General features: G+C 46.2%; 1 protein-coding gene across 7 annotated transcripts in view; it reads right to left on the bottom strand.

Annotated features, from left to right (window-relative positions):
- PAK3 (p21 (RAC1) activated kinase 3) overlaps positions 1-27,247 on the bottom strand; it is an 86,212-nt gene that overhangs the window by 30,624 nt on the left and 28,341 nt on the right. For 6 of the 7 annotated variants that reach the window (XM_081179326.1, XM_081179327.1, XM_081179325.1 and 3 more), the window contains one exon: positions 3,242-3,435. In XM_081179326.1, the coding sequence (XP_081035452.1) occupies positions 3,242-3,413 (172 nt within the window). In that variant the 5' untranslated portion in view covers positions 3,414-3,435. Of the gene's footprint in view, positions 1-3,241; positions 3,436-27,247 lie in introns of those variants that run through there. The other variant, XM_081179331.1, reaches the window with a different exon arrangement.

Raw genomic sequence — 27,247 nt, forward strand, 5'->3', positions numbered from 1 at the left:
GCAGCAGTTGTTAGAGGCAGCAACAATATACCACCTCAGCATGCCAGAGCAACTCCTTCCAGACCCCATGCTTCTCTCCAGTCTCCCAGCCCTTTTTAAGATCTATAATGTGTTCACACTTTAATTTTCAGCTAAGAGATGGCCTGCAACAAGTTGTCCTATCTTCTCAGTTTGCACCACTCTGAACAGCAGATAAGAAAACGGTCTTGGCCTCTCATTACACTCTCACCATTGTGGCAGAAAGTACCGTATTTTTTGCTCCATAAGACACACCTGACCATAAGACGCACCTAGTTTTTAGAGGGGGAAAGCAAGAAAAAAATATTCTGCGCAGAGCATGTAAGCAGCTCTCACTTTTTTTGCTTTAAACCCTTCTGTCCCTCCTCCCGCTTCGCTGAGAAGCCAGCAGAGCAAGCTGTGCAGCTCTCGCTGAAGTCAGCAGAGCAAGAGCGTTACCTGCGCAGTGCCTCTTCTGCGGGCTTCCCAGCAAAGCGGGATGAGGGACAAAAGGGAGCCCTTACAAGGGAGCGCTGAACAGAGCCTGGCAGCGGCTCCTGCTGGCTTTTCTGGGAGGTGTGGGAAGGGACAGAGGGCAGCCCATCAGTCCCTTCTCCCACCTTGCGGAAAAGTCCCCAAGAGCCACACACACGCTCCACGCGGCTCTTTAAAGGGAGCGCTGAGCAGAGCCTGTATGCATCCCAGATGCGAACGCAGGTGGGAGGCTGTGCTCAGTGCTCCCTTTAAAGAGCCATGTGTAGCATGTGTACGGCTTTTGGGGGCTTTTCCACGAGGTGGGAGAAGGGACTGACGGGCTGCCCTCTGCCCCTTGCTGGCTTTTCCCCGAGGAGGGAGAAGGGCAGCCCATCAGTCCCTTCTCCCTCCTCGGGGAAAAGCCCCCAAGAGCTGCACACACACTATGCCCGGATCTTTAAACAGTGTGTGGCTCTTGCTGGCTTTTCCGGGAGCTGGGGGAAGGGACAGAGGGCAGCCTGTCAGTCCCTTCCCCCACTCCCAGAAAAGCCCCCAAGAGCTGTGCTCCCTTTAAAGAGCCGCATAGAGCATGTGTGCGGCTCTTGGGGGTTTTTCCTGAGGAGGGAGAAGGGCAGCCCATCAGTGACGGGCTGCCCTTCTCCCTCCTTGGGGAAAAGCCCCCCAAAACCACACACACGCTCCAAGCGCCTCTTTAAAGGGAGTGCTGAGCAGAGCCTCCCGCGTGCATTTGCTCCATAAGACGCACACACATTTCCCCTTACTTTTTAGGAGGGAAAAGTGCGTCTTATGGAGCAAAAAATACGGTAGGTTTAAAGAGTCATTGTGTAAAGTTTAAAAGAACAGTCAAATCTATATAAATGGGTGGTGAAATGTTGTTACAAAATTAACAACAACAACAACAACAATAAATTTATTTATACCTCGCCCTCCCCGGGCTCAGTGCGGCTAACACCAATAAAATCACAGTAAAAACATAAGGGGGGGATTTAAAATACAGATTAAAATGCAATTTAAAATGCAGCCTCATTTTAAAAGTAGCCAATAAATCAAGATCATAAAGGGAGGGAAACATAAGGGTCAGACTGAGTCCAAACCAAAGGCCAGGCAGAACAGCTCTGTCTTGCAGGCCCTGCGGAAAGATGTCAAGTCCTGCAGGGCACTAGTCTCTTGTGACAGAGCGTTCTACCAAGTTGGGGCCAGTAATGAAAAGGCCCTGGCCCTAGTTGAGACCAATCTAACCACATTGCAACCTGGGACCTCCAAAATGTTGTTATTTGTGGACCTTAAGGTCATCCGCGGGGCATACCAGGAAAGGTGGTCCCGTAGGTACGTGGGTCCAGAGAGAACTGGCCACTGCTTCCCTTTAAATATCAATTAAGTGCTCATGCTTCAGTAAGGGAAACTGGCACACACCTCTTCTCAATTGAGGCACTACACTTTAAAGCAGTATCACCCCACATTCAACAGCCATTGCTTCCCCAAAGAATCCTGAGAACTGTAGTTTGTTAAACTTCTGAGGGTCATTAGAAGACCACTTACAGAGCTACAATTCCCAAAATGGTTTAATCAACCCAGCTTCCTCAGGAAATCTAAGAATTGTAGGCCTGTGAAGGGAATAGGGGCCTCATCCTGCAAGTGTCCTTCCTTCATCAAAGTATGGAGAGGGAGCCAAACTTATGAGGAGAGACTGTAGAGGGAGCCAAACTCATGAGGAAAGACTCAGTAGAAAAACATATACTTTGCATACAGAAGGTTCCATGTTCAAATGCCAGAATTTCCAGCTAAAAAGATTCCAGACAATAGGAAATCCCGTAGAGCAGCCTTTCTCAACCTGTGGGTCCCAGATGTTGTTGAACTACAACTCCCATCACCCCTAGCTTGCAAGGCTAGAGCCCAGGGATGATGGGAGTTGTAGTCCGACAACATCTGGGGACCCACAGGTTGAGAACCGCTGCAGTAGAGGCACTTCCCCTAAAGAGCAAACATTACAAGCATAAAAAGACCAACAGGCCTGTCCCACAGGGTTGTTGTGGGGGTGAAGAAGGTAGGGGAGAAGCCATGAGGGCCTCCTTGAGCTCCATGGAGGAAAGGTGGGTATAAATAATAATTAAACCAATAAATTAATTAAAACAACAGTGACTCAAAACATCAGTACAGTACAACAAACCACAGAGGAAAAGCATAGCCAAGATATTACTAAAAGCTATCAATCAACAAATGCTTGATGAAAAAGATAAGTCTTAAGACTGGCATCAAAACACAATTAAGGTTTGTGCCTGTTGCACTTCAGAGAAGAGCAGATTCCAATAGCTGAATACAACAACTGAGAACGCCCTCGCCTTGCATTACAGAGGGTTGAGCTAGGTGACCCCTTGGTTTCTTCCAAATCTACAATTCTGTGATCTAGCCTGGGCTTTCCTATATCCCACCATAGCCAACACCCTATTTTCTGATGGCAAGAAGGATTTCACTGCAAAGATAGTTACTATGAGCCATCAGCTCCCTATGTGCTCAGTTCCAAGAAACCCAGACCCCTTCTTCTAACTCTAAATTTGCATGCACCAAACAATTCCAGCAAAAATTAAACAGCACCTCTTTCCAAACAATGGCATTAGAGACCCATAAGTCTCTGGCAATTTTAATTGCCCTTTTTATTAAGAAGCAATGTAGCTGAACACTCAAGAAAAGCAGACATGAAACTAACAGAATAGGAGAGGGCTGGAAGCCCTTTGCATTGCTGATACATTACTTTTGTCCCCTCCTGGAAAGATGGAACGGAGCCGAGCTTTCTTGTTCTTCTCTTCTGGAGCCATGGGGAGAGGTTTGGAGCCGTGGTTCACTGCTGAAGAATCGCGGTTGTTGCTGTTCATTCTCAGTGGAGGGGCTGGAGGTTTCTCTTCAGCATCCAGACTATTTGACATCTTCAGCAGCCCTCACAACCTCCTGGTAAGACAGGAAGAAAGAGGTTCTGGTGGTGAGAGTAAGAAGGATAAGTCCCAGAGTAGGGCCAGGAAAAACAAAAAAGTTGGAAGAAGCCTGGAGAAATCTGATTTTAATCCTACACCAGGTACCCGATGCCGCACCACCGACAAACCCAACTGCAACCGTTCTGAGCAGCAGAACTCTGCAGATGAGGCAGTAACTGCAAGCGGTTTCTCTTCTTCTGGCGGCTCAAGTAGGGAAACAAGAATCATTATCAGCTTTCAAGGACACATTCCAGCCAAAGCGAAGCGCTCAGTTCAATTCAATATGAGCTTATTATTCTCGCCAAAGGTCATGAGGAACCCAGAGCAACATTACCAAAAAAACATGGATCATACATGGATGTTGGCTCATATTTTGGATGTATGGTTGCAAATTAAACCTCTGAATCATTTATAGATATTTTAGCTAACTTCTTTTTCCTGATTCTTTTTCTTTTCCCTTTCCTTCCTTCCTTCTTCTTTTTTCAGCCAGTGCATAGAAGGTCACTCTGAATGTGACAAAATTATTATTGAAACTCAAAAGAAACTGCACTGTTTCTGCCAGGGTGTACCTGCTTGCTTGTGTGAACAGAGGTTTCAGAAAGTGATCTCTGGGGTCTCTATATAAATAGTCTAAAACATCTCAACACACTGTTTTCCAGAGTTGGCTATCACCAAATTTCATATAGCACAGCACAGGAAACACTCAATATGCATAGCAGCAATTGTTAAAATATACCATATTCTCTGCTCTATAGGACGCACTTTTCCCCCTCCAAAAATGAAGGGGAAATGTGTGTGTGTCCTATGGAGCGAATGCAGAGGGGACGCAGGCAGGAAAAGCCCCCAAAAGCTCCGCGCGGCTCTTGTGGGCTTTTCCTCAGGAGGGCGAAGGGACTGATCTGGCCAGTCAGTCCCTTCTCCCTCCTCATAGAAAAGCCCACAGGAGCCGTGCACTCCTTAAAGGGTGTGTGGCTCCTGTGGGCTTTTGCAGGAGGTGGGGGTATTGCCATATCCACACACAGCCTCTCCCTGCCGGAGAGGTGGCGCGGGGCTAAAAAAGTGCCGCGCATCCACCCCCGGCTGGAGAGGTGGCGCGCGGCTATGGCAGCAGCCTCTTTAGCCACACGCCACCTCTCCAGCCGGGAGAGGGTGCGCGGGGCTAAAGAAGCCATGGCCCCGGGAAGCAGCGCTTCCCCCCACCGCTAGCTCCACAAGCTCGAGGAGCAGTGGAAGGCTGCGCGCCGACCCCTCTCGCTCTGCAGGCTTCCAAGGTAACCGCCTGAAGGCGACTGAACGCACCTTGAACGCCACCTTGTTTTAGAGGGGGAGAACAAGGGGGGAATTGTCCCCCTCTCTGCACAGCGCCTCCTGCCGCTTCGCTAAAGGGGCGCTGGGCATAGAGGGGGAGATTTTTTTTTCTTGTTCTCCCCCTCTAAAACAAGGTGCGTCCTATGGTCCTGTGCGTCCCATAGAGCGAAAAATATGGTACTTTAACTAAGTCCAGTCTGCTCTTGCCTTAATTGTTAGCCACTCAGATTCTGTATGAAGAAGAGCTGCTGATATTCCTGATGGTAGAGAGCATAAGCTTCTGAACAAAATTATTCTTCAGAGTTTCCAAAACTTTAATCAGAGACTGAGATTTCAACACCATAGAGCATTTGAGCAAGCACTTTTCTACCTTTAGGGCACGTTCCAATCAGCTGTCCTCCCTTGTTGTAACAGAACTTTATCAATGCCCCTATGGTCTTCTGTGCCTTGACTTTCACTGTCTCTGTATGAAACTTCCAAGAGAGTGTTTTGAGTACACCCAGACCTAGGGGCAATTACAGTGGTACCTCGGGTTACATACGCTTCAGGTTACAGACTCCGCTAATCCAGAAATGGTGCTTCAGGTTAAGAACTTTGCTTCAGGATAAGAACAGAAATTGGGCTCCGGCGGAGCAGCGGCAGAAAGCCCCATTACCTAAAGTGGTGCTTCAGGTTATGAACAGTTTCAGGTTAAGAACGGACCTCCGGAACGAATTAAGTATTTAACCCAAGGTACCACTGTATAGAAAAGCAAACTATGATACCTTTAGCTCTCCTTTTAATATATCACAACTGACTAGAAAACATCTAGAAACATTCTTTCCTGGAACCTGGAAGGTTGGGAATAATAAGATGGTTAAGGAGGCTGAAGAGAGCAAAGGTAAGAGAGGGGAGGGGAGGAGTGGGTGAGAAGGCAGGCAAGGAAGGGGTCAGTGGCGGGAGGGGGTGTGTGCCCGGAATTTTTCCTCACAAAAGGTTGGGAAGGTTTCAACTAAGGCTGAGCTCCACCTGCTAAGCAGTGCACGAGGTCCCAAGGGGTTACAGCTGCTCACTCAGGGCCGTGTTTCCACTGAGAACCCCAACATGGCAGAGGTGGTAGTGTCTTTTAATAAATTACACATATTTACTCTTCAGTTTAGCTGAAACCGGTGCAGACCTTACAGCACTGTGAACTCAAGCTTGTTCCTCACAGCAGCCCAGCACTGCAGACAAAGCCACCCTAAAGCACCACCACCCCATTGTTCCTGCTTCCCAGCCAGCTCTGACAGCTGCAGCCCTTTCTTCTTCCCAGAAACCCCTGCTCCAAACAACTCCTCCCCATCCATCTGCTATTCCAAGCCTAGTTTTAAAAGAAACACTTTTTTTGTGAGCACAGCCTGCCCCTTCCGCTTTTTTCAATCCTAAACCCACGGTAAGCATGGCAACTCTTTTGCGCAGGCCCTGTGATTTATCTGGGATAGGTCATCAACACCTTTTGCCACCGTAACGTCCTCCATCACAGCTGAGGCCTTGGCCTGGAACAGAAGCTTAGCTTGTATTTTCTTCCCTCCAATACTCCAAATATTATCTACATACTACCCTATATTATTTTCTGCTAATCAGTAACAGACTGGTATCCTTGCTATAACAATATGCCTGGAAGAGACTTGGTCTCAAGTTTTGTCACAAACACCTTGCTGCCACCTTTCAGCCAGCCAGCTGTTCAGAAATCTTAAAACGGCTGAAGAAGTGGGGGCTTAACTTCGTTTATGTCACTTGAATTGACAGGGAGAGTTTGGAGAGCACATTTTGGGATTCAAAATATATTTTGCCACATCAAAACAAAAGTGAAGTAAGAACCTTACTCTTCTGTAGAAGCACCTACTTTCCCCCTACTAATAATCTGTCACTGACCACCATGATTTCGTCATATTTAACATTCCTACTGGAATAGATCAATCATAAATTCCCCCCAGCATTTACACTGTGTGGGGATTTTAATGCCCAAATCGGAGGAACTGCGTAGGGTCTCTTGCTACCTTTAGGCTTTGACTTTGAATATATATTTCTAACCTTTCATTTTTACTTTGGGCAAGAAATATAATGCACAGAGCCTGAAATTGTTGGAATTTGTATTCCAACATGTTTTATACATCCTTCACGGGAGTTCTGAAGCCATTTCTAAGAGTCAGTACAGTGGTACCTTGGGTTACATACACTTCAGGTTACATACGCTTCAGGTTACAGACTCCCCTAACTCAGAAATAGTACCTCGGGTTAAGAACTTTGCTTCAGGATGAGAAGCCCCATTAGCTAAAGTGGTGCTTCAGGTTAAGAACAGTTTCAGGTTAAGAACGGACCCCCGGAACAAATTAAGTACGTAACCAGAGGTACCACTGTATACTTAATTTGAACAAATAGGGATAGCTCAGTCAATAGAGCATAAGGCTCTTAATCTCAAGATTGTGGGTTGAAGCCCATGTTGGGGGGAAATATTCCTGCATTGCTGGGGGTTGGATTAAACAACCCTAGTGGTCCTTTCCAACTCTACAATTCTATGATTCTATGAGATATGGTGGAAGTGATATTGATCATATTGTAGTGTCTCCATTATTTGCTTTTGTGAACACTTTTGAAGTGTCAGAATGAAAAGAAAGCAACTGCTTTCCAATATCAGTGACCCTAGGTCCTCTAACAGAATGCATACCTACAACCAAATCTGCAAGAGTCAACGGAGAAATAAATGGTGTGGAAAATGGTCTCACAGATTGAGCAGCAATATTCATGAGACACTATATAGTAATAATCTGAGGAGCTTGTGTCAACCTTTTTTGAACAAACCTCCAAATCTTGTTGATGTCTTCTTCTAGCAGATTCTCACAGAACTCAAGTTCTATTTGATAACTTCTGTAATTAATAACTACACACAATCAACACACCTTGGCTGGTTTGATGGTCAATGCAAAGTGGTCAATGCAAAGAAAGTTCTGACCAAGAATAATTAGGGATTCTCATAAGAATCCATCAGAGGAATCCATGGAAAGTTTCACCAAATGTAGGTTGGAATACAAGAATCTGTCCAAAAACAATAAATATACTGAATATACAAGCTGAATATATGGAAATCAAGTGGCAGGAATTGGGACTAGCAGTAACGGAACAGAGGGAAGACAAATTCTGGGAACTGGTGGCCCAGGGCTTGAATGAAGTGAAATCATCACAGGAAGCCTCAATTCCTGCCTCTGATTGGGTTAAATATTTCTCCAATATATTTGGTGGTCAATTTGGACAATCACATGTACCAGCAGCATGTAAGGATTTTGCATGTGTAGCAGCGCCAGTGACAAGGTGCACCCAGGGAAGAGTCACAAGGCCCAGGTTGAGAGATTTGGAGAGTCACATCCAGAACTAGTTTTGCCCTTATGCAGTCACATTAAACACAGATCTCAGTATGATTTTAATTATGCCAAAGGTTTCAGTAATTAGACATTCTGGAGATAATTATCCAATAATAGAGATTTCAGCCAGTGCCTTCTTGTTTTACCCTTTAAATGCCTGGTTAAAGCTTTTCTGTGCAACTAAGCTTATGCAGACAATTAAATGAAACATATTTCTGTGATAATTAGTTGATGATCTCTGGTTTTATTTTATTTTTAATTGTTTTTTTATTGTACATAGATATTGTTGTAAACCACTTTGTTTTTTATGCTATGGAGGGATATAAATATTTTTATGAATAGAAATGATTCACTTGGCCATCAAGCTCACTGGGTCAGCCTAACTAGGTTGTTGAGAGGATAAAAATGGGGAGGAAGAGAACCATGTACACCTTGTGCTCCTTGGAGGAAAGAGGAGATATAAGTGCAACGAACAAGCAAGCAAAGAGATAATTGCATAACCCTGTGATCCCCAAGAAGCAAACCACACACCACACACAACAGTCAGGCAGAAACAATCTTCACTGATGTGAAAATTCTCTCTACCATAACCCACCCCAAGCTTGCAGGTCATATTAACCCTTGGAAGAGGTGTGGGAAACTTTTGACCCCTCCCAACGTTGCTGAACTGCAGTTCCCACCAGCCCCAGCCATTAGCAATGCTTGCTCAGCCTGATGGGAGTTGTAGTTCAACAGCCTAAAGGGCCAAAGTTTCTTCACTCCTACCTTATAGTAACTGCTCTCCCACTCTCAAAAGTTTAGTAAATAAAATCTAATGGCCTACCGTGAGAGGGAGGGAGGCTTACTCAACGAGGGCCACATTCCCTTGTGGTCAAGCCCGCTGGGGCCGCATGCCAATGGTTGGCATGGTCAGGGGCAAAAGTAAGTAGAGCAACAGATGCAAGTCTTACCATTATACAGTAGGCCACATACCACCCATGGAAAATTCAGATGTTTCTACATGCACCTCTCCATCCAGGTGAAACAAGAAGCATTATTACAGTTCAAGCATACAGTGCTGCCAGGTAAAACTACTCATGGAGGATGAGGAAAAAGGCTGGTGGGGGCGGCCTGGCTTTGGGGGCGAGGAATGTCAAGGACTAGGTGGAGAGGTCTGAAGGTACACATTTGGCGCCTGGTTCTGAGGGTTCCTACTCCTGAACCAGAGCAATTAACAGATCAATCAACTCAGTGGTTTACTAAGAATACATAGTCAACCACTTGATGCTGACATTCAATAGAGGAAGACAGCAATCCTGGCTAAGATTTCTCTGCTGCATCCACCTACAAGTCTGTCTTCACAGGACATCTTTGGTTTCTCTTTGTTTTATGAGGTAGTGTTGCCATTTCTGGAAGGGGAAGGGGCTAAGAGTAGGGATGAGGGAGAGTTTTTTTAAAATCCATTCCACACCAATATTTAGAAAGTCAATGCAAGGTTTAATTTGTTTTCAGTTTATTGTTATTTTAACTTTCTGATAGTCTCAAATTATTGTTGATAAAACAATTAACTTATCAGAAATAAAAATTCTCTTTTTTGTAAACAGCTTTGAGGTTTATTTTTAAATCAAGCAATGTATAAATTTTATGAAATAAAATAAATAAAAATAAGCCTGGGTCTCCACTTCTTGCAAATAGGAACAGAACAGCTGGCTTTTGCACATCTCCAGATTTTGCAATGCATTTTCAGTGTGCAAACCATGTATAATATGGTGCATATTGTAGCCTTTCCCAACATGGTGCCTCCAGATATTTCTAGGCTATAGGTCTCAAAATACCTGACCACTGGTCATGCTGGTTGGGACTGGTGGAAGTTGTAGTCCAAAACATCTAACCGAGTGTTTGATAGGTTTAGCTGGCCAGCCAAAGTTGTTCCTGGATATAGCTGCTGTCACATGCCAACAGCTTCTAGGAGCCACAGATGAGAGCTGAGTGCAAGGTGGGGACCAAATGTGGACGAACTACCCCAGGAAGAGCATGACATTTCCCCCAACAGAGGTACTACCCCTCCCCTAACACCCCCCATTATAATAGTCATGTAACAATTGCAGTTTTCAAATGAGATGTCTTCAGACCTGGCATACAATATATAGCTTTGTGACCCACAAAAATATTTATACTTTCCTCAAAGAACATTAGCTGAGCTATGTGGTAATGGCCAGGGTAATCTCATTAGTGTCCTTGTATCTTTAGACCACCTATAAAACCATTTCAATCTGCCAAAGAGAGCATCCACCCTCTGAGATCATTGGCATTAAGAGATCACCAAACCCTCACTATGTGCTTTTTACATGCTGTGAAAAGAAAAGAGATCCCTTGGGCCACACAGTGAGCACCTCAGTATTTGTATTAATCCAAGATATCCTGATGAATTGCACATATGTACCGTATTTTTCGCTCTATAGGACGCACCCGACCAGAGGACGCACCTTGTTTTAGAGGGGGAAAAATTCTCTCCCTCTCTGCGCAGTGCCCCTTCCATTTCTCCCCCCGCTTCACTGAAGGGGCGCTGCGCAGAGAGGGAAAGCAGCACCTCTCCAGCGAAGCAAAGCCAGGAGAGCAAGAGGGATCGGTGCGCACCGACCCCTCTTGCTCTCCAGGCTTCAGGGATAGCCGCCTGAAGCCTCTGGAACGCAGCGGAAGTTCCCACTGTGCTCAGGAGGCCTCGGGTTCCTTTCGCTGAAACCAGGAGAGTCTTGGCTTTAGTGAAAGCAACACGAAGCCTCCGGAGCGCAGCGGGCACTCCCACTGCGCTCCGAAGGCTTCAGGCGGCTATCCCTGAAGCTTAGAGAGCAATAGGGGTCAGTGCACCCCGACCCCTCTCGCTCTCCAGGCTTCAGTGAAAGCAACGCAAAGCCAAGGAGCACGGTGGGAGCGCTCCCACTGCGCTTCGGAGGCGTCGCGTTGCTATTGCTGAAGCCAAGGAGCCTGCATTCGCTCCATAGGACACACACACATTTCCCCTTAATTTTTGGAGGGGGAAAAAGTGTGTCTTATAGAGCAAAAAAAATATGGTCTTTAATGTATACATCTATGTCTGCCAGGAAATAGCACATTTCTAATGTGCTAATAATATAATGACCTAATAATATAAAGAGAATTTAAAGAGGCCCAGATATGTGCAATTTCCTTTAGCTATAAATGTGTACATAACACATATCCACACTTCCTCTTGTTCCGCTGCTTTCCCCTGGGGGAAACCGTTCTTTGGTGCTCAATTGGAGTAAATGGCAATTTGGGTTTTCCCTGGATTGCCATTTGCTCTGATCTATTTGTTAAAGAGCAGGTTTTCCCTCGGAATGGAGTGGGGCAAGGGGGAAACCACTTGGACCCATGCTAAGAAAGTGTGGGTCAAGTGAAAACCCTGCCAGACCTGTGCTTCCTAGGCATGGCACAAACAAAAGTGTGCATGAACCCATGCAGAAAGGTTCAATTTGCTAAAGTTACTGGAAGTCTTAGATGAAAAGGGATATATAGCGCTTCTTCTTTTGGATATGATTATATATAATTTTGGTCCTTTTAAAATCACTTTAGTCTTTATAGAAATCTTTGCCGCTTGAGGAAATTGGGACGACCTTTCATCAATGCAATAAATTATCTGACTGATTGCCTATGGAACATTTCAGTAGCTCCCAGTGAGCAAGTCAACTGTATGGGTTACTGTTTCCATTTGTAAACAAAGTCAGTTTGCTAAACTAGCCCTCCCAGGGGATTTTAGTCTACAAAGACCTCTATTAATGGTTTCTGGCCCAATTTGCCTATGATGTCATTGTTTCCCAAGGTTTTGAAAGGAGCACTCTTATTTTATTTTGCAAAGATGCTTCAAGCTCTGTGTCAGAACCAATACAAAGTGCCATTCTTCCTTCGAAACCAAGACAAGATAATCTGAAACGCTTAACATTTAGGGTTCAATCCTGTTCCCACTTACCTAGCAGTTAGTTTCGTAGAATTCGGAGGGGCTTACTTCTGAACAGACATGTAAAATATTGTGTTAGAAACTTCTTACAAATTTTGCAGAGGTGAAGGGAGAAAAGGACCACGAAAGCTGGGGGCAAATAAGCTGTGATCACGTAAGAGAGCTTCCATGGTAAGAGACAGCATGCTATGAATACTGGTGAAAGGGAAAGTTGTTCTTCATGTATATCTCGAAGGGTTTCTGTTGGAATAAGAATGCTGGATCAGTTGGACTTTGGTAGGAATTGCTCCAGTGTAGAAAGGAGTGGCAGAATTTTCCCCAGAATATACCATTCTATGCCATTCAATACTTCAAGATTCACTCACATTTACTGCAATATCCCTTTTTCCCTAAGAAAAGTCTTTGCACCCATTCACTCCTCCCCTGACTTCTTTTTCCTTGAGAAATGACCCTGAACCATTGCTGTGACCTAGCAAGAGCCTTCTTATGTTATCAGTTTGGCTCCTGTCTCTCTGTGTTCAGTCTTAAGAACGTACCATATTTTTCGCTCTATAAGACGCACTTTTCCCCACCTAAAAAGTAAGGGGAAATGTGCGTGTCTTATGGAGCGAATGCAGGCTGCGCTGCTTTTGCTGAAGCCAGGATCAGTGTGCACCGATCCCTCTTGTTCTCCTGGCTTCGCTTCGCTGGAGAGGTGCTGCGCAGCTTTCCCTCTCTGCGCAGCTTTCCCTCTCTGCGAAGCGGGAGGAGAAACGGAGCCCCTTCCGTTTCTCCTCCCGCTTTGCTAGAGAGGCGCTGAGCAGAGAGGGAGAGAATATTTTTTTTCTTGTTCTCCTCCTCTAAAACTAGGTGCCTCTTATGGTTGGGTGCATCTTATAAAGCGAAAAATATGGTAGGTAGAGGCCTGCTGGATCAGGACAAAGGCCCATCTAGTCTAGCATCCTGTTCTCACAGTGGCCAACCAGATGCCTGTTGGAAACTCACAAGCAGGATCCGAGCACTACAGCACTCTCCTCACCTGCAACCCCCAGGAACCAGTATGCAGATGCAGTGGAGGTAGAGCGTGGCCATCATAGCTAGTTGACTCTGCTTTCCCCACCTATTGCTTTTTTTTTTTACTTGTTTTGGGTTTCAAAGAATACTGTATTTAAGGCAGAGATGCAACACATCAGCAGCTACAAGGGACCTTTCCCAAGTCTTCAGGCAGCTCTATTTATTTTATGCAAATGCCCATTTTTACAGTAGCCCCTCTTCTTGTGCTTTAGAACATCAAGCTAGCATGCAGAAATCAGCTTTTTCCACCATTTTCAATCTTTCACCATGAAGAGTTCCAGGTGCTCCATATCTGTGTCTCAGGATGCTGTTAGAGGCTGAGAATCAGGACTTGCCAAACTAAAAAGGCAAGCCTGCTTTGTTGTGGTAAATTAAGAAAGTCAGCACAACCTCGAGTTTCCTTGATTTCAACAGTTTTGACGTCAATATTAACAATTAAAGCTGTTGGCTTGTTAAGAATCTGGGGCTATTGCCCCTTATTGCAGTAACACATGCTAGCAGGCAAACTGTTGTGCTTCTGCCTGCATACCATATTCATGCCAAAGGAAATAAACTAGAGGGAAAAATAATTGTTAATCATCTATACAGACAGTGAATGTAGTTATCTGTGTTCCAGTCCTTAGACAGTCAAAACAGCGCCACCCACACAAAAGATTGAGATGCGAACGGGACAAAGGGTACCCAAAGACTTGCAAAAATACAAAAATACTCTCTGGGAAAGAATCCTAAACATGTGTGGGGAGAGAAAAACAGCTTAATGCAGACTGAGCATGCTCAGTGGCCACAGAATTGGCTATTGGTGGCAAGAGACACCCAGGAAGACAGCATAGCTGGCTGGCAGGCTGGCATCCAGAGCACTTCATGCTGCAACGTTTTGTTGAAGGTCCCACTTGTTAGTTACAAAGACCCATCAATAAACTTCCTTGACATTTGTAAGACAATCTTTTGGCTAAGAGTGGAATGAAAGTGCTTCAGACCAAATAAACCAAATAAAAAAAGGTTGACCAAAAAAAAAGGTCCCTGTCCCCAAGGAGATTACAATCTGCAATTCACAATAGGGCAGACAATAGAGAGAGAGAGAGAAGATGGAGGAAGGGAGGTTAGCTCCACATACATAGGCTTGTCAATGACTTGACAAGGCTTATCACTGGTTCCCTCTTTGGGTTCATCCACACTTCCACTTGCCCCATGTTTTCTTCTGCTTGCCCTCTGATTTCTAGTTATGGGTCCAAGAGGATCTTTATTTACCCTGGGGGAACCTACTGATTATCGCCGAATTGTAACAAATGCCAACTGAGTTTTCTGTGGATCACCATTTGTTCTGATTCAGCAGTAAACTAAAGTTAGACTTTATGTTTGTAAGAAAAGAGTCCTTTAATTCTTTCTGCTCTGTGATGCTTTAAATGCTACCAGCAGAAAGACAGACAACTGCACAATTACCACAGTGCTCCTCTGCATGTTGGGATTTGTAGTCCTAGTTTACGAAGAACCTCACTCTGCGATGGCAGCTTATGCAACTCAGATGAATCAAAGTCTTTTGCTTTGGATAATTCTCTCTGTAAAGTTTACACAGGTGGGATGTTTTGACGTTCTTTATATTGTCAGCCTCAGCCTTCGGAGTTGCACGTGTAACAGTTTAGGCACTTCTAGGTATTTTGTTATTTCTATATATACAGTATATATTCTTGCTATTTCATTATTGTTAAACTACTTGTGCTTTATGAATGTGCAAGTTTGTTTGAGACATCATTTTTGTTTAAAATGATGAAATAATAACAACAAAATGTAATATAATATGGACGATCATGTCTGAACGAATTAAAGACTTTCAATGTGTCAGGGAGCTACACTGCCCATTGGTCCCCAGCGTGTGTGCAACAAATGTACATTCAAATCCAATTAAGAAGCTATACCCGTGTATGGAGCGATTGCCTGAGCAGGAAGAAAGGCTGCATCAAGTAACCAAACTGCTGATGTCTCATCTGCCAACTAGACTGTGTGTGTAGAGCATAAATGTCTGCAGGGAGAAATCCTTTGTGCAAATGGCTGTAGGTGCAGAAAACTCATTCCCTGAAAACATTCATGCCATATACATGTTCACTAGAAGGTGGTGTTAGTTGCCACCCATGACATTAGGAGTATGGGTCTTACATGCGTGTAGGACTGCTTCCAGACTGTCACTGTTTCCATGTGGGATTCAATCACATACAGTGGTACCTCGGGTTACAGATGCTTCAGGTTACAGACGCTTCACGTTACAGACTCCGCTAACCCATTAATAGTACCTCGGGTTAAGAACTTTGCTTCAGGATGAGAACAGAAACTGTGCTCTGGCAGCGCGAAGCCCCATTAGCTAAAGTGGTGCTTCAGGTTAAGAACAGTTTCAGGTTAAGAATGGACCTCCAGAAAGAATTACGTTCTTAACCCGAGGTATCATTGTATTGACAAATCTGAGTTGAGCAATTATAGTAGCTTATGAGTTCTTGCAGGGACGCAGGTGGTGCTGTGGGTTAAACCACAGAGCCTAGGGCTTGCTGATCAGAAGGTCGGCAGTTCGAATCCCTGCGACGGGGTGAGCTCCCGTTGCTCGGTCCCTGCTCCTGCCAACCTAGCTGTTCGAAAGCACGGCAAAGTGCAAGTAGATAAATAGGTACTGCTCCAGCGGGAAGGTAAACGGCATTTCTGTGTGCTGCTCTGGTTCGCCACAAGTGGCTTAGTCATGCTGGCCACATGACCCGGAAGCTGTACGCCGGCTCCCTTGGCCAATAAAGCGAGATGAGTGCCGCAACCCCAGAGTCGGTCACGACTGGACCTAATGGTCAGGGGTCCCTTTACCTTTACCTATGAGTTCTTGCAGAGCAAACCAGCTTCCCAAAAGGATCAGCCTTTTTTTTTTAAAAAAGGGGGGGGGGGAGAACAGTGATGGGGAAAAGTGATAGAAGATTTGGGATAACACTTGCTTTGATGCAACATCATCTAACATCCCAGCAAACAAATCACATAACAGGTCAAAGTAACCTGAATAGGGTTAAAGCTGCTTACATTCCACAGATGAAAACAGGTATTTGGTCCTCCACTGATTTAAAAGCTATTGTGTTTGCAAAAAGCTTCCTAAGTCTTTCTATACTTTTACATGAATTGCTATCAGCAGGTTATTCGGAATTAGTAAACAGTCCCAATTTGGTTTCCCTCACACATCTTTGTATGCCCATTTAAAAAAGTATTTCCCTCTAATATGTTCACTGTTATATGCATTTTTATGCCCACTTTGCTCCAGTGTGTGCATTATTGAACACATTACTTAGCTGGAGAACTGCGCTGAGAATTTGTGAGAAGTGTGAAAGGGTGGTTGTTTTTCAGCTTACATGTTGTTTCAGAAAATGTGAATTGAGTAAGTTTGCCTTTAAATGCTTGAAATATACTAGGTTCTCTTTGAATTAATTTTGCATTGCACTTGGGCACAGAGCTTTGGAACTATCGCTTTACTTTGGACAATAAAAGTTGCTCGTCAAGTTTGCTTCTGTATGTGCAAGTGATGTGCAGTGGCTCCATTTGGGTTATGTTTATTTGTCTGAAAAGCACAGGTCACCCTCAAGTGAGCCACAGGACATTTAATCATGGACATAAATGTTCAGAGCATTACGCTGTGCAGTCCAGACACATAAGAGCCACCACATAACAAAACATGCAATCATCAAATAATTACAGCATCTCATGGCTCAAATTGACTCAGAATACCACAAATTCATGGTTTGTAAGTACAGCAGGATATGGCAATTGTTTGGACCTTGCTGTATCTTCTTATCTTCTGGGTGGCTCATCCAAAAAAAAGTTCAGTTTTGTATGTAGTTTATTTACCCCGGTCTGCCAGAAAAAAGTACAGTGGTACATCGGGTTAAGAACTTAATTTGTTCTGGAGGTCCGTTCTTAACCTGAAACTCTTCTTAACCTGAGGTACCACTTTAGCTAATGAGGCCTCCCACTGCCGTGCAATTTTTGTTCTCATCCTGAGGTAAAGTTACCTGAGGTACTATTTCAGGGTTAGTGGAGTCTGTAACCTGAAGCGTCTGTAACCTGAGGTACCACTGTATATCACCACAAAATACAAAATAAGAATACTGTACATCTATTAACCCCAGAATGAATCTGGGGAGTGACCAGAGCAAATTAATCTGGGGAGCAAAATTGGTGAATGAGGTGGAGATGGGCCCATATGGGGTGGGGTGGGGAGCCAGAAACACTTGCCCCACCCAACCTGCTGTCATGCCAAGAACAAGACTCCTACCCTGGGCCTCAGGCAAGCTCTGCATGGCGTTAGTGGAGAGGAACTGCCATCAATACACTGTCACTACTGCTTACCTGGGTGGGGCATGGCGGGACAGTGGCAAGGTCAGGACCGCATGGTTGCACCAGCAGAAGCTCCACAGCTGCCGACTTGGTGCTCCCATCAGTGCAACTGCATTGCCCTGACCTCACTCCTGCCCTGCCCCAGCCTTTTCTAGAGGCCCCTCCGGTCAGCTGGTGGCCATTTTTTTGCAGATGTATTCTGCAGCATGTCATTGATGCAATAATTGTGCATTCATTTTGGATACATGGGCCATTCATGCATCGTTCTGCTTTATTGGTTGTTCTGCACAAAATTCCCCAGTGCTATGGCATTATTGCCATTGGGAGGGGCAGTATTGCACTACAGGGAAACAAAATGTTTGGATGCTTTAGTCCGCGATTCCTCCATTGGACGGTGTTGGCCCTCCCAACTGCCCTCTTGCACAGAACCACTCCCTTTCTTATACTAACAACCATGCTTAGGCCCATTGACTCACCAAGAAGCTGGGCTGGCTTTCTGAACAACTGGATTCTAAATGAGGTTTTAGCCCTTGCTGGATCAAGGAGTCCAGAGATGGTTATAAGAGGCCGAGGCATCATGCAGAGTATTCTCCCCCAACTCGCAACACTATTATTCTCTTGATCCTTTAACAAACCTATGGTTTCACTGTTTGAATAGCTGTGATATATGTTTTTAGTCATCTGGCTTTATTGTCTCTGCTGAAATCTTTAGGCTGCAAGCTGTTCTTTAGAATATTGTTAAGTTATGATATTGTTATTTGAACTGCACTCTGTCGTTCTAGGCTTGCGAGTCAACCAGAGAACTACACTGTCGTATAAATATAGTGAATAATAAAACAAAAACGCTGCAGCAGTTTCTTCTTAATTTTCACATAATGCTCTCAGAATATAAATGTTGCATAAAACAAGTCCACTATCCAAGGCCAACCCATTACAGTAGTATCTTGGGTTACATATGCTTCAGGTTACAGACTCCACTAACCCAGAAATAGTACCTCAGGTTAAGAACTTTGCTTCATGATGAGAACAGAAATTGTGCTCCGGCGGCACAGCAGCAGCGGGAGGCCCCATTAGCTAAAGTGGTGCTTCAGGTTAAGAACAGTTTCAGGTTAAGTACGGACCTCCGGAATGAATTAAGTACTTAACCTGAGGTACCACTGTACAGTTTATTCCCTGAGGCAAAGGGCAAGATGGCAACCTCTCCTCCATTCTACATACCAAAGCCAACTGCACTGGCAGTTAAGGTGTGTGTGTGTGGGGGTACTTATTCATGCAGCACATATTTAAACTATGGAACTCATTCCCACAGGATGACCACCAACCTAGATGAATTTAAAAGAAGATTAGACAAATCCATGGAGCAGAGGGATACTCGTGGCTAATAGCCATGATGGCTTTGCTCTGCCTCCATAGTGAGAGGCAGCAATCCTTCCTAATATCAGTTTCGGGGAACCACGTGAGGGGAAAGTGCTTTAGGGCTCAAATCCTGCTTGCAGGTTTCCCATAGGCAAGTGTTCAGCCACTGTGAGAACAGAATGCTGGACTGGGTGCGCCATTGACCTTATTCAGCAAGACATTTCTTAAGTTCTTACATGATGCTTTATGAAGAACAAGAGGGTAAGCCACTGATAGCCCTCTCTTCCGTGAATTTGCCTAACCCTCTTTTAAAGTCATCCAGGTTGGTTTCCATCACTGCTTTCTGTGGGAGCGAGCTCCACATTTTAACTACGTGCTGCATGAAGAACTCCATTTTCTGTCCTGAATCTTCCAATATTCACCTTCATTGGATGCCCATGAGTTCTTTCTTTATGAGAGAGGGAGAAAAACCTTTCTCTATCCACTTTCTCAAAGCCATACATAATTTTATAAACATAACACATCTTCATTCTTTGGTCCAAACAACACTTATTAGATTCACACTTTTTGAAAGAATATGCAAAATTCCCATGTCCTGAATTTTGTGATGTGGTTCTCCAGCCAAGTTATATGTACACACAGGCTCTGGGTCTGCCTCCTGGTGACCCAGCACCCAGTGAGAGCTGTTGAGTCCGGCAGCCAATCAGAAAGGAAAGAGTGGAATTAAGATGAGATGCAGTTTAAAGGTTTGATAGGGACTTTCTCTCTGGGTGGGCAGCTGGGGCCTCTGGCTACCTTAGTGGACTCAGAAAGGGAATATCTGTCAGTGGGGACAGATAGTGAATTGAGTCTCAGTTAGAGGCATAGGCGCCGACTCCATGGGGCTTGAGGGGGCCCGAGCCCCCTCAAAAATTCGTTTGGGGGGGGCTCCGCCCCCCCAATAATCTCCGGCGCCCCTCCAGCAGAGCGCCATCGCCGCCCCTCCCCCAGCCCAAAATGCACAGGGTCGGGCTGCATGCCTCCTGCCCTCCCTCCCGAGCAAAAGCTCCACCCACTTTATTTGCATATTCATGAACTTATTTATTATTCATGAGCTTTCCCGGGCCCCCCCAATATTTTTTATAAGTCCGCGTCCCTGGTTAGAGGTAGGGATTGCCTGTGGACTGACAAGGTTTTGACCATCTGAGCTGGGTTAGCTTGGCAGGGTTGATGGTTAGGAACACAGATATTTTACTTATTTATTTATTTAATGCTTATGTATCTCTGTATCATAAAGATATATCACAGCAATACAAAAACATAAAACCAAATAATAAAATAATAAGATGTTAAAAACAAGGAAAACGCAAAAAGAAATTAAAACCAAACTTTAACAGACCATTGTGGGGGGTGCATTTTTATTGCCTGCATAGGCCTGATGGAATAGAAAAGTTTTCAGCAGGCATTAAAAAAACTGGCACAGAAGGTGCCTGCTGAATCTCTGTTGGCAGAGTATTCCTCAGGACTGGGCCAATGGCACTGAAGACTTGGCTTCTCATTGTTATCAAACGAGCCTCACCAACTCAGTGAATGACCAAAGTCACTCTTGCAGATGATTACAGTGATTGAGCTGGTATATAAGGATTCAGACGCAAGTTGTTCAGGCCTTTGGAAATCAATACAGTAACTTTGAACCTAGCTTGGCAGCAGGTGGGTATCCAGTACAGCTTTTTAAACTCTGGTGTTGCATATTCTCAATCAGAAGCTCCCATCAGCAATGTGGCTGCAGCATTCTGCACTGGCAGGAGCTTCCAAACCATTACAGGTGGGAAAAGTCTACCTGGATGAAGAGTGCTGTTTAAAAAGTTTCTCTGTAAAGAGTTTGTGCTTTGACCTAAGTTTGTGCCTCACATGTGAAACCATTAAGCATTAAACCCCCATAGGATGCTATTAAATAAACATACAGATTTGTCCTACAATTGCTCCCTCGTACTTTGAACCTCTGGGTGGGGAGTGAGTGGACATTGGGCAGCCTTCACAGAAATATAATACCTTGCTGCTGTCTAATTATAGACCTCCCCTGGATGCAAGGGAAGTTTATCTATTAACACACCCAGACTATTGGTCACATAACCCAGTCCCAATCTGCAATGGGGGTGTCTGCCACAATGTGTGCATTTTTTTAAAAAAGGTGACATGTACCTGTATTAGTGGGAGTAACACAAAAACCACATTGCACTAGGGAGACTTGTTGGCAAAAAACATGTATGTTAGTCCAGACTCACCCCGCCCCCCAATAATGAGCATAAATTCACACTAAAATGCTGACAATTTTTCATTAGGGTTGTTGTTGTTGTTGTTGTTGTTGTTGTTACAGATTGTGCTGGAAACATGTAGAAGTGAATTTAAGAAGGGGAGAATGACAAACCTAAGAGAACTGAAATTGACACTTTAGATGGGATTCTAATATCTAATAGCTTCCACTGAGCTCACCTTCCATCCTTTAGGAAAGTCTGCAGCTGGCTATAAGTTACACTCCTATTCCTGTGCCTGTTCTCCCTGGCATAATGTGTTTCGGGAAATCTAGGCCAGCCGTCTGCCTCCCAGCCCTCAAAATGTCTAGAAAATAGATTTGTCAACGCTTAGAACTCAGTAGCTCGAGCAAGTATGAGCTCAGTCCCCAGTGCATGGGGTGGAGAGTTCTTTAGCAATATTTTATTTTAGCTCAAACATTCTGATATCAAAAGAGAAAAAAAAACAATTTAATCGGTTGCACTGCATCGCCTCTGGCTGTCAGGCTGCCACACCTACACTGAAACTTAAACACTCTGTTGTGCTATACATTGTCTGTCAATAAATTGTTTTGTTTTATAGGAGAAAGTGGGGCACTTTCTAGGGGGAAAGAAATACAAGTATTAATGTTCAAGTATTAATAATTAAGTGTCCATGTGGAGTGGCGGCAGTGCATTGCTACTCACTTTTGTCATTTTTTGCAAAATACATAACTGGGAATTCTTTGACAGTGCAGTGATTGATAGACCCTATTCGGCATGGCTTCCTAACAATGTGGAGCAGAGTCAACTCCAAGAAGAGGAGAAAAAGTGTGTGTGTGTGTGTGTGTGTGTGTGTGTGTGTGTGTGTGTGTGAAGGAGGCATATTCTTCTTCTTTGGCGCTCACTCGTAGCCAAGTAAGATTGTCTTCCATAAACACAGTTTTAACAATGAGTCCGTAAGTGACTGTGGAGGCCAATTATGGATCCACACAAGGCATAATAGAGTCTGAGCAGTACTCTCAATTTCTTGGCTATAGTTGATATTATAGATAGAGAGCCAGTGTGGTTAGAGTGCTGGGCTGTGAGCTGGGAGGCCACGGTTTGAATCCCCACTCAGTCATGAGGCTCACTGGGTGACCTTGGGCCAGTCACTGCCTCTCTCAGCCTAACCTACCTCACAGGAACATTGTGAGTATAAAAAAAGGAGGGGGAGAACATACACCACCTTGTGCTCCTCAGAGAAATGTAATGTAATAAATAAATAGATAAATAAATATATTATTTATATACAGTGGTGCCTCGCAAGACGAAATTAATTCGTTCCGCAATTCTCTTCGTCTTGCGGTTTTTTCGTCTTGCGATGCACGGTTTCCCATAGGAATGCATTGAAAATCAATTAATGCGTTCCTAGGGAAACCGACTTCAGACCAGGTCCGGAGACAGTCTGTCCCCGGACCTCTTCTGAAGGCTGGGGGGGGGGGGACAAGGGCTTTTCTTCCCACCCCCAGCATTTTAAAAAACCCTGGGACAGCGGAGGACTTCTCCGCTGTGCGGGGCTATCTTAAAATGCTGGCGGGCGGCATTTTAAAATCGCTCCGGACAGCGGAGGACTTCTCCGCTGTCCGGGGCGATTTAAAAGCCCCTGGGAAGGCAGGCAGGGGGGACAAAGACTTTCGCCCCCTGCCCGCCTTCAGAAGGTGTTCCCGCCCCCCGCCCCACTTCGGAACAGCTTTCCGAAGTGGGGCGGATGGGGCAGGTGTCCCCGCCCCCCCGCCCCACTTCGGAACAGCTTTCCGAAGTGGGGCAGCGGGGCCAGGTGTTCCCGCCCCCCTCCCCACTTTGGAAGAGCTTTCCGAAGTGGGGCGGCGGGGCCAGGTGTTCCCGCCCCCCTCCCCACTTCGGAAGAGCTTTCCGAAGTGGGGCGGCGGGGCCAGGTGTCCCCGCCCCCCCGCCCCACTTCGGAACAGCTTTCCGAAGTGGGGCGGCGGGGCCAGGTGTTCCCGCCCCCCCTCCCCACTTCGGAAGAGCTTTCCGAAGTGGGGCGGCGGGGCCAGGTGTTCCCGCCCCCCTCCCCACTTCGGAAGAGCTTTCCGAAGTGGGGTGGCGGGGCCAGGTGTTCCCGCCCCCCCTCCCCACTTCGGAAGAGCTTTCCAAAGTGGGGCGGCGGGGCCAGGTGTCCCCGCCCCCCCCGCCCCACTTCGGAACAGCTTTCCGAAGTGGGGCGGCGGGGCCAGGTGTTCCCGCCCCCCCTCCCCACTTCGGAAGAGCTTTCCGAAGTGGGGCGGCGGGGCCAGGTGTTCCCGCCCCCCCTCCCCACTTCGGAAGAGCTTTCCGAAGTGGGGCGGCGGGGCCAGGTGTCCCCGCCCCCCCGCCCCACTTCGGAACAGCTTTCCGAAGTGGGGCGGCGGGGCCAGGTGTTCCCGCCCCCCCTCCCCACTTCGGAAGAGCTTTCCGAAGTGGGGCGGCGGGGCCAGGTGTCCCCGCCCCCCCGCCCCACTTCGGAACAGCTTTCCGAAGTGGGGCGGCGGGGGCAGGTGTCCCCGCCCCCACTCCCCACTTCGGAACAGCGTTTTAAAATGCTGGGGGTCGGCAGTGCTTCGCTCCCGACCCCCAGCATTTTAAAATCTTCCCAGGACACGGGGAGATTTTAAAATGCTGGGGGTCTGCAGCGCTTCGCTCCCGACCCCCAGCATTTTAAAATCTTCCCAGGACACGGGGAGATTTTAAAATGCTGGGGGTCCGCAGCGCTTCGCTCCCGACCCCCAGCATTTTAAAATCTTCCCAGGACACGGGGAGGTTTTAAAATGCTGGGGGTCGGCAGCGAACGCTTCGCTCCCGCCCGCCAGCATTTTAAGATCGCCTGGGGCAGGCGGGGGGGAGGCAGGCGGGGGGGAGCAAAGACTTTTGCCCCCCGCCGGCCTTCAGAAGAGGTCCTCTTCTGAAGGCCGGCTGTGGGCGAAAGTCTTTGCTCCTGACCGCCAGCATTTCCCTATGGGCTTTCGTCTTGCGATGCAAGCCCATAGGGAAATTCGTCTTGCGAAGCGCCTCCAAAACAGAAAACCCTTTCGTCTTGCGGGTTTTCCGTCTTGCGAGGCATTCGTCTTGCGGGGTACCACTGTACAGTCATTCATTATCAAATTAATGGGTGGATTACAAAATGTATTAAAATAGTACATATTAAAACAACAACCCAAAACATCAGTACAGTCAAACCTCGGTTGTCGAACGTAATCTGTTCTGGAAGCCCATTCGGCTTCTGAAACGTTCGACAACCAAGGCATGGCTTCTGATTGGTTGTAAGAGCTTCTTGCACTCAAGTGGAAGCCATGCCAGACGTTCGGCTTCCAAAAAGCATTCAAAAACTGGAGCATTTACTTCTGGGTTTTCGGCATCTGGGAGCCGGAACGTTAAAAAACGAAGCCGTTCGAGAACCAAGGTTTGGCTGTACAACAATAACAACAAACCAACAACAACAACAGAAAGATATAAAGAAGGCTAAAAGCTACGCACTAAAATCAGCAAATGCTTGATGGAAAATATAGGTCTTTGTTAGGCACAATTAAGGATGGTGCCTGTGATACTTCAAGGGGGACTGAAGGAAAATCCCCAGGCTTGGTACCAGCACCTGGCACTCTCAGGCAACTGCCAGGACCCCAACACCCAGCCAGGGCCCTCCAGCATTGCAATGGGTGGCTACAAAGCACATTTTACATACTCTACAATGCCCCCAGAGTGTCAGGTGCCTTTAAATTGTGGGGAATTTTAAAAGGCGGCATATAGCTATTGCTGCCATCAGGTGAGCCCATGGCCAGGGAAGTTGATAGATGGACAAGGTGGTCCATGGAGCGCACTTTGCTGAAGGTCCTCCAGAAATATGGGGCCAGACTTGGTTCAGTCCATACCAAGGAGGCCAAATGACAACATGAAAAGCACCTAATCTGTCCCTTCATGAAGGGCCAGGCTAAGACATTTTTCTGCCAAAGGCAGAAAAGGTAAGATGGCATCGTCGCCCCCCTATTCCACACACAGAAGTGCATCTTTGAGTGCTTCAGAGGTTCCTTTCCCAAAGTAGGAACAGTTTCCAAGAGATGCCCAAGAATGAAAACTGAGAATGACTGCCAAATCTCTACCTGAAAAATATGGAACAGGTAACAGGAAATGCCCAGGTTTTAGCTGAGTAGCCAGGTCTCTGAACCATGGGGGACAACTAACAGCACTCCTTCAGATTATTTCAGTTATCAAGATGGGATAAAAGGACGAAAGCAGTCTTTAAACTATCCTTGACCCAGGGCTTTGTATACTAACCTGGTCCAGCAGCATATGAGCATTCAGTGCAAATGTTTCAGTTGTGCCACATGACATCAGATGTCTACTTGCATCAGCAGTCTAGTTGCTGCATTCTGTACTTGTTGGAGCTTCTGGGCCAGGCCCATGGGCAGCCCCACATAAAGTGCATTGCAGTAGCCTAGTTTCGATGTCATGAATGCGTAGACTACAGTGGCCTGATCTGCTACCTGAGGTCTCCTCCTAACCAGCCCTGTCTTCATGGCTGGTTAGCTTCCAGATAATGAAGCAAAGGATAACATAGCTTCAGCTGACCCAAGAAGGGACAGTATCTTTACTCCCGCAACCCAGCTGGTCTGTCTTTTCCCAGTCAACTTGCTTTGAGGAAAGTGAACGCCATCACAAAAGGAAATGGAGATGTATCAACAGGGTTGCTGCATACATACTGTGCACACAGCCCATAGAGAAAATATGTAGGGACCAGGTGTGTGAATGACCCATCCTCCTGGAATCAATATTGGAATTATATATTGTTATGAGCTTGTGGATGCCAGACATCTAAATCCCTAGATGTTAGAATTTAATCAAGACAAGCTTGCCTCCTGAGTGATTAGGAGAACAAAGGAGAGGTAATGGACCATTTAGAGAAGAAAGGAAAAGGGGCTCTATGTGAGAAGGCAATAATCACTCACACACCTAACAGTGGGTACCATTTGCAGACTGATTTGCCATACCCCCATTGCCCCTAGAGACACGCCGGATTGGCCAGAGCTGGCCAGCCTTCCCAGCGCCGCAGACCATTGGGGGTTCCTGCCAAACCCCCTATTCAAACATGCCAATCCACATCATCACTGGGAGCAGGGCCAGGTGAGCGGAACGAAAAGGAGTAGACTTCATTCTGCTCTGCTCCGCGGGTATTTAAGCGGGACGGAGCCAGCACCAGGTGTGCAGTCAGCTCTGGAGCTTGACCCACCTAACCCTCCCTTTGATTTCATGCTTTTATTACAAGTTTCTTCCCAGGTTCACAGGCATTGATATGGTCTTATGATGGTTGCTGTTGAAGAGCTGGAAAGGAATTTCCCCTGCTCCGCAGGTTTCACCTTCCCTGTAGCAATTGTCACAACTTTGGGGGTTTTAGGCCTTGGGCGGAATCCTTTAATCTTTCATTCTTATAGGGGGTGTGATGTGATGACTCACCCCTTCTGCGACAGCGATTTCAGGGTTCCCTGTTAAAGGGGGTTGCGTAAAGGGAATCACTAGCCATACACTGAAAGGTTGTCAGTTAACTTCCTAAGTTGCACAGAGGGGGGGCTGTGTAAACATGTGTTTTACAGTGCCCCCTCTGATCCTATTAACCCTGCTGTGCCTCATTCCCCCGGCTGGGTGGTTGAGAGGAATACACGCCCAATGCCTAAGCCAAGGTTTCCTACATCTGAAACTGTTAATAAAGTTGTGGCCATTTTAAATCCCATAACAAGCTGTCATGTGTGATTCATTGCTTTCAGCTGTCTCACGGAGGGGCGGGGGTCTCCGCCTGGGCACGCAAACGGGTGGGGCCCTCCTCCTTCCTCCGGCTCTTAGAATGACAAAGTTGAGGTTGGAGAGTTTGCTGCGATATGACTTAGAACAGTGGTTCCCAATTAAGGGTCCAGGGACCTCTGGGGGTCTGTGGAACTCATCCAGGGGGTCCGCGGCCCCATCCCTTGCCTCCCGCCCAACTAAATTTTTGTCATTTTTGCATGGCAATATCACAAATTTTATGGTCTTTTTTTAGCGCTGTGTGATTTTTCAATATATTGGCCAAAATCGGTTTTGAAATGACACCACAGTAACAATTTTGACTCAGCAATATGCAGCAAT

Source organism: Podarcis bocagei (assembly GCF_964188305.1).
Source record: "Podarcis bocagei genome assembly, chromosome: Z".
Taxonomy (NCBI): Eukaryota; Metazoa; Chordata; class Lepidosauria; order Squamata; family Lacertidae; genus Podarcis; species Podarcis bocagei.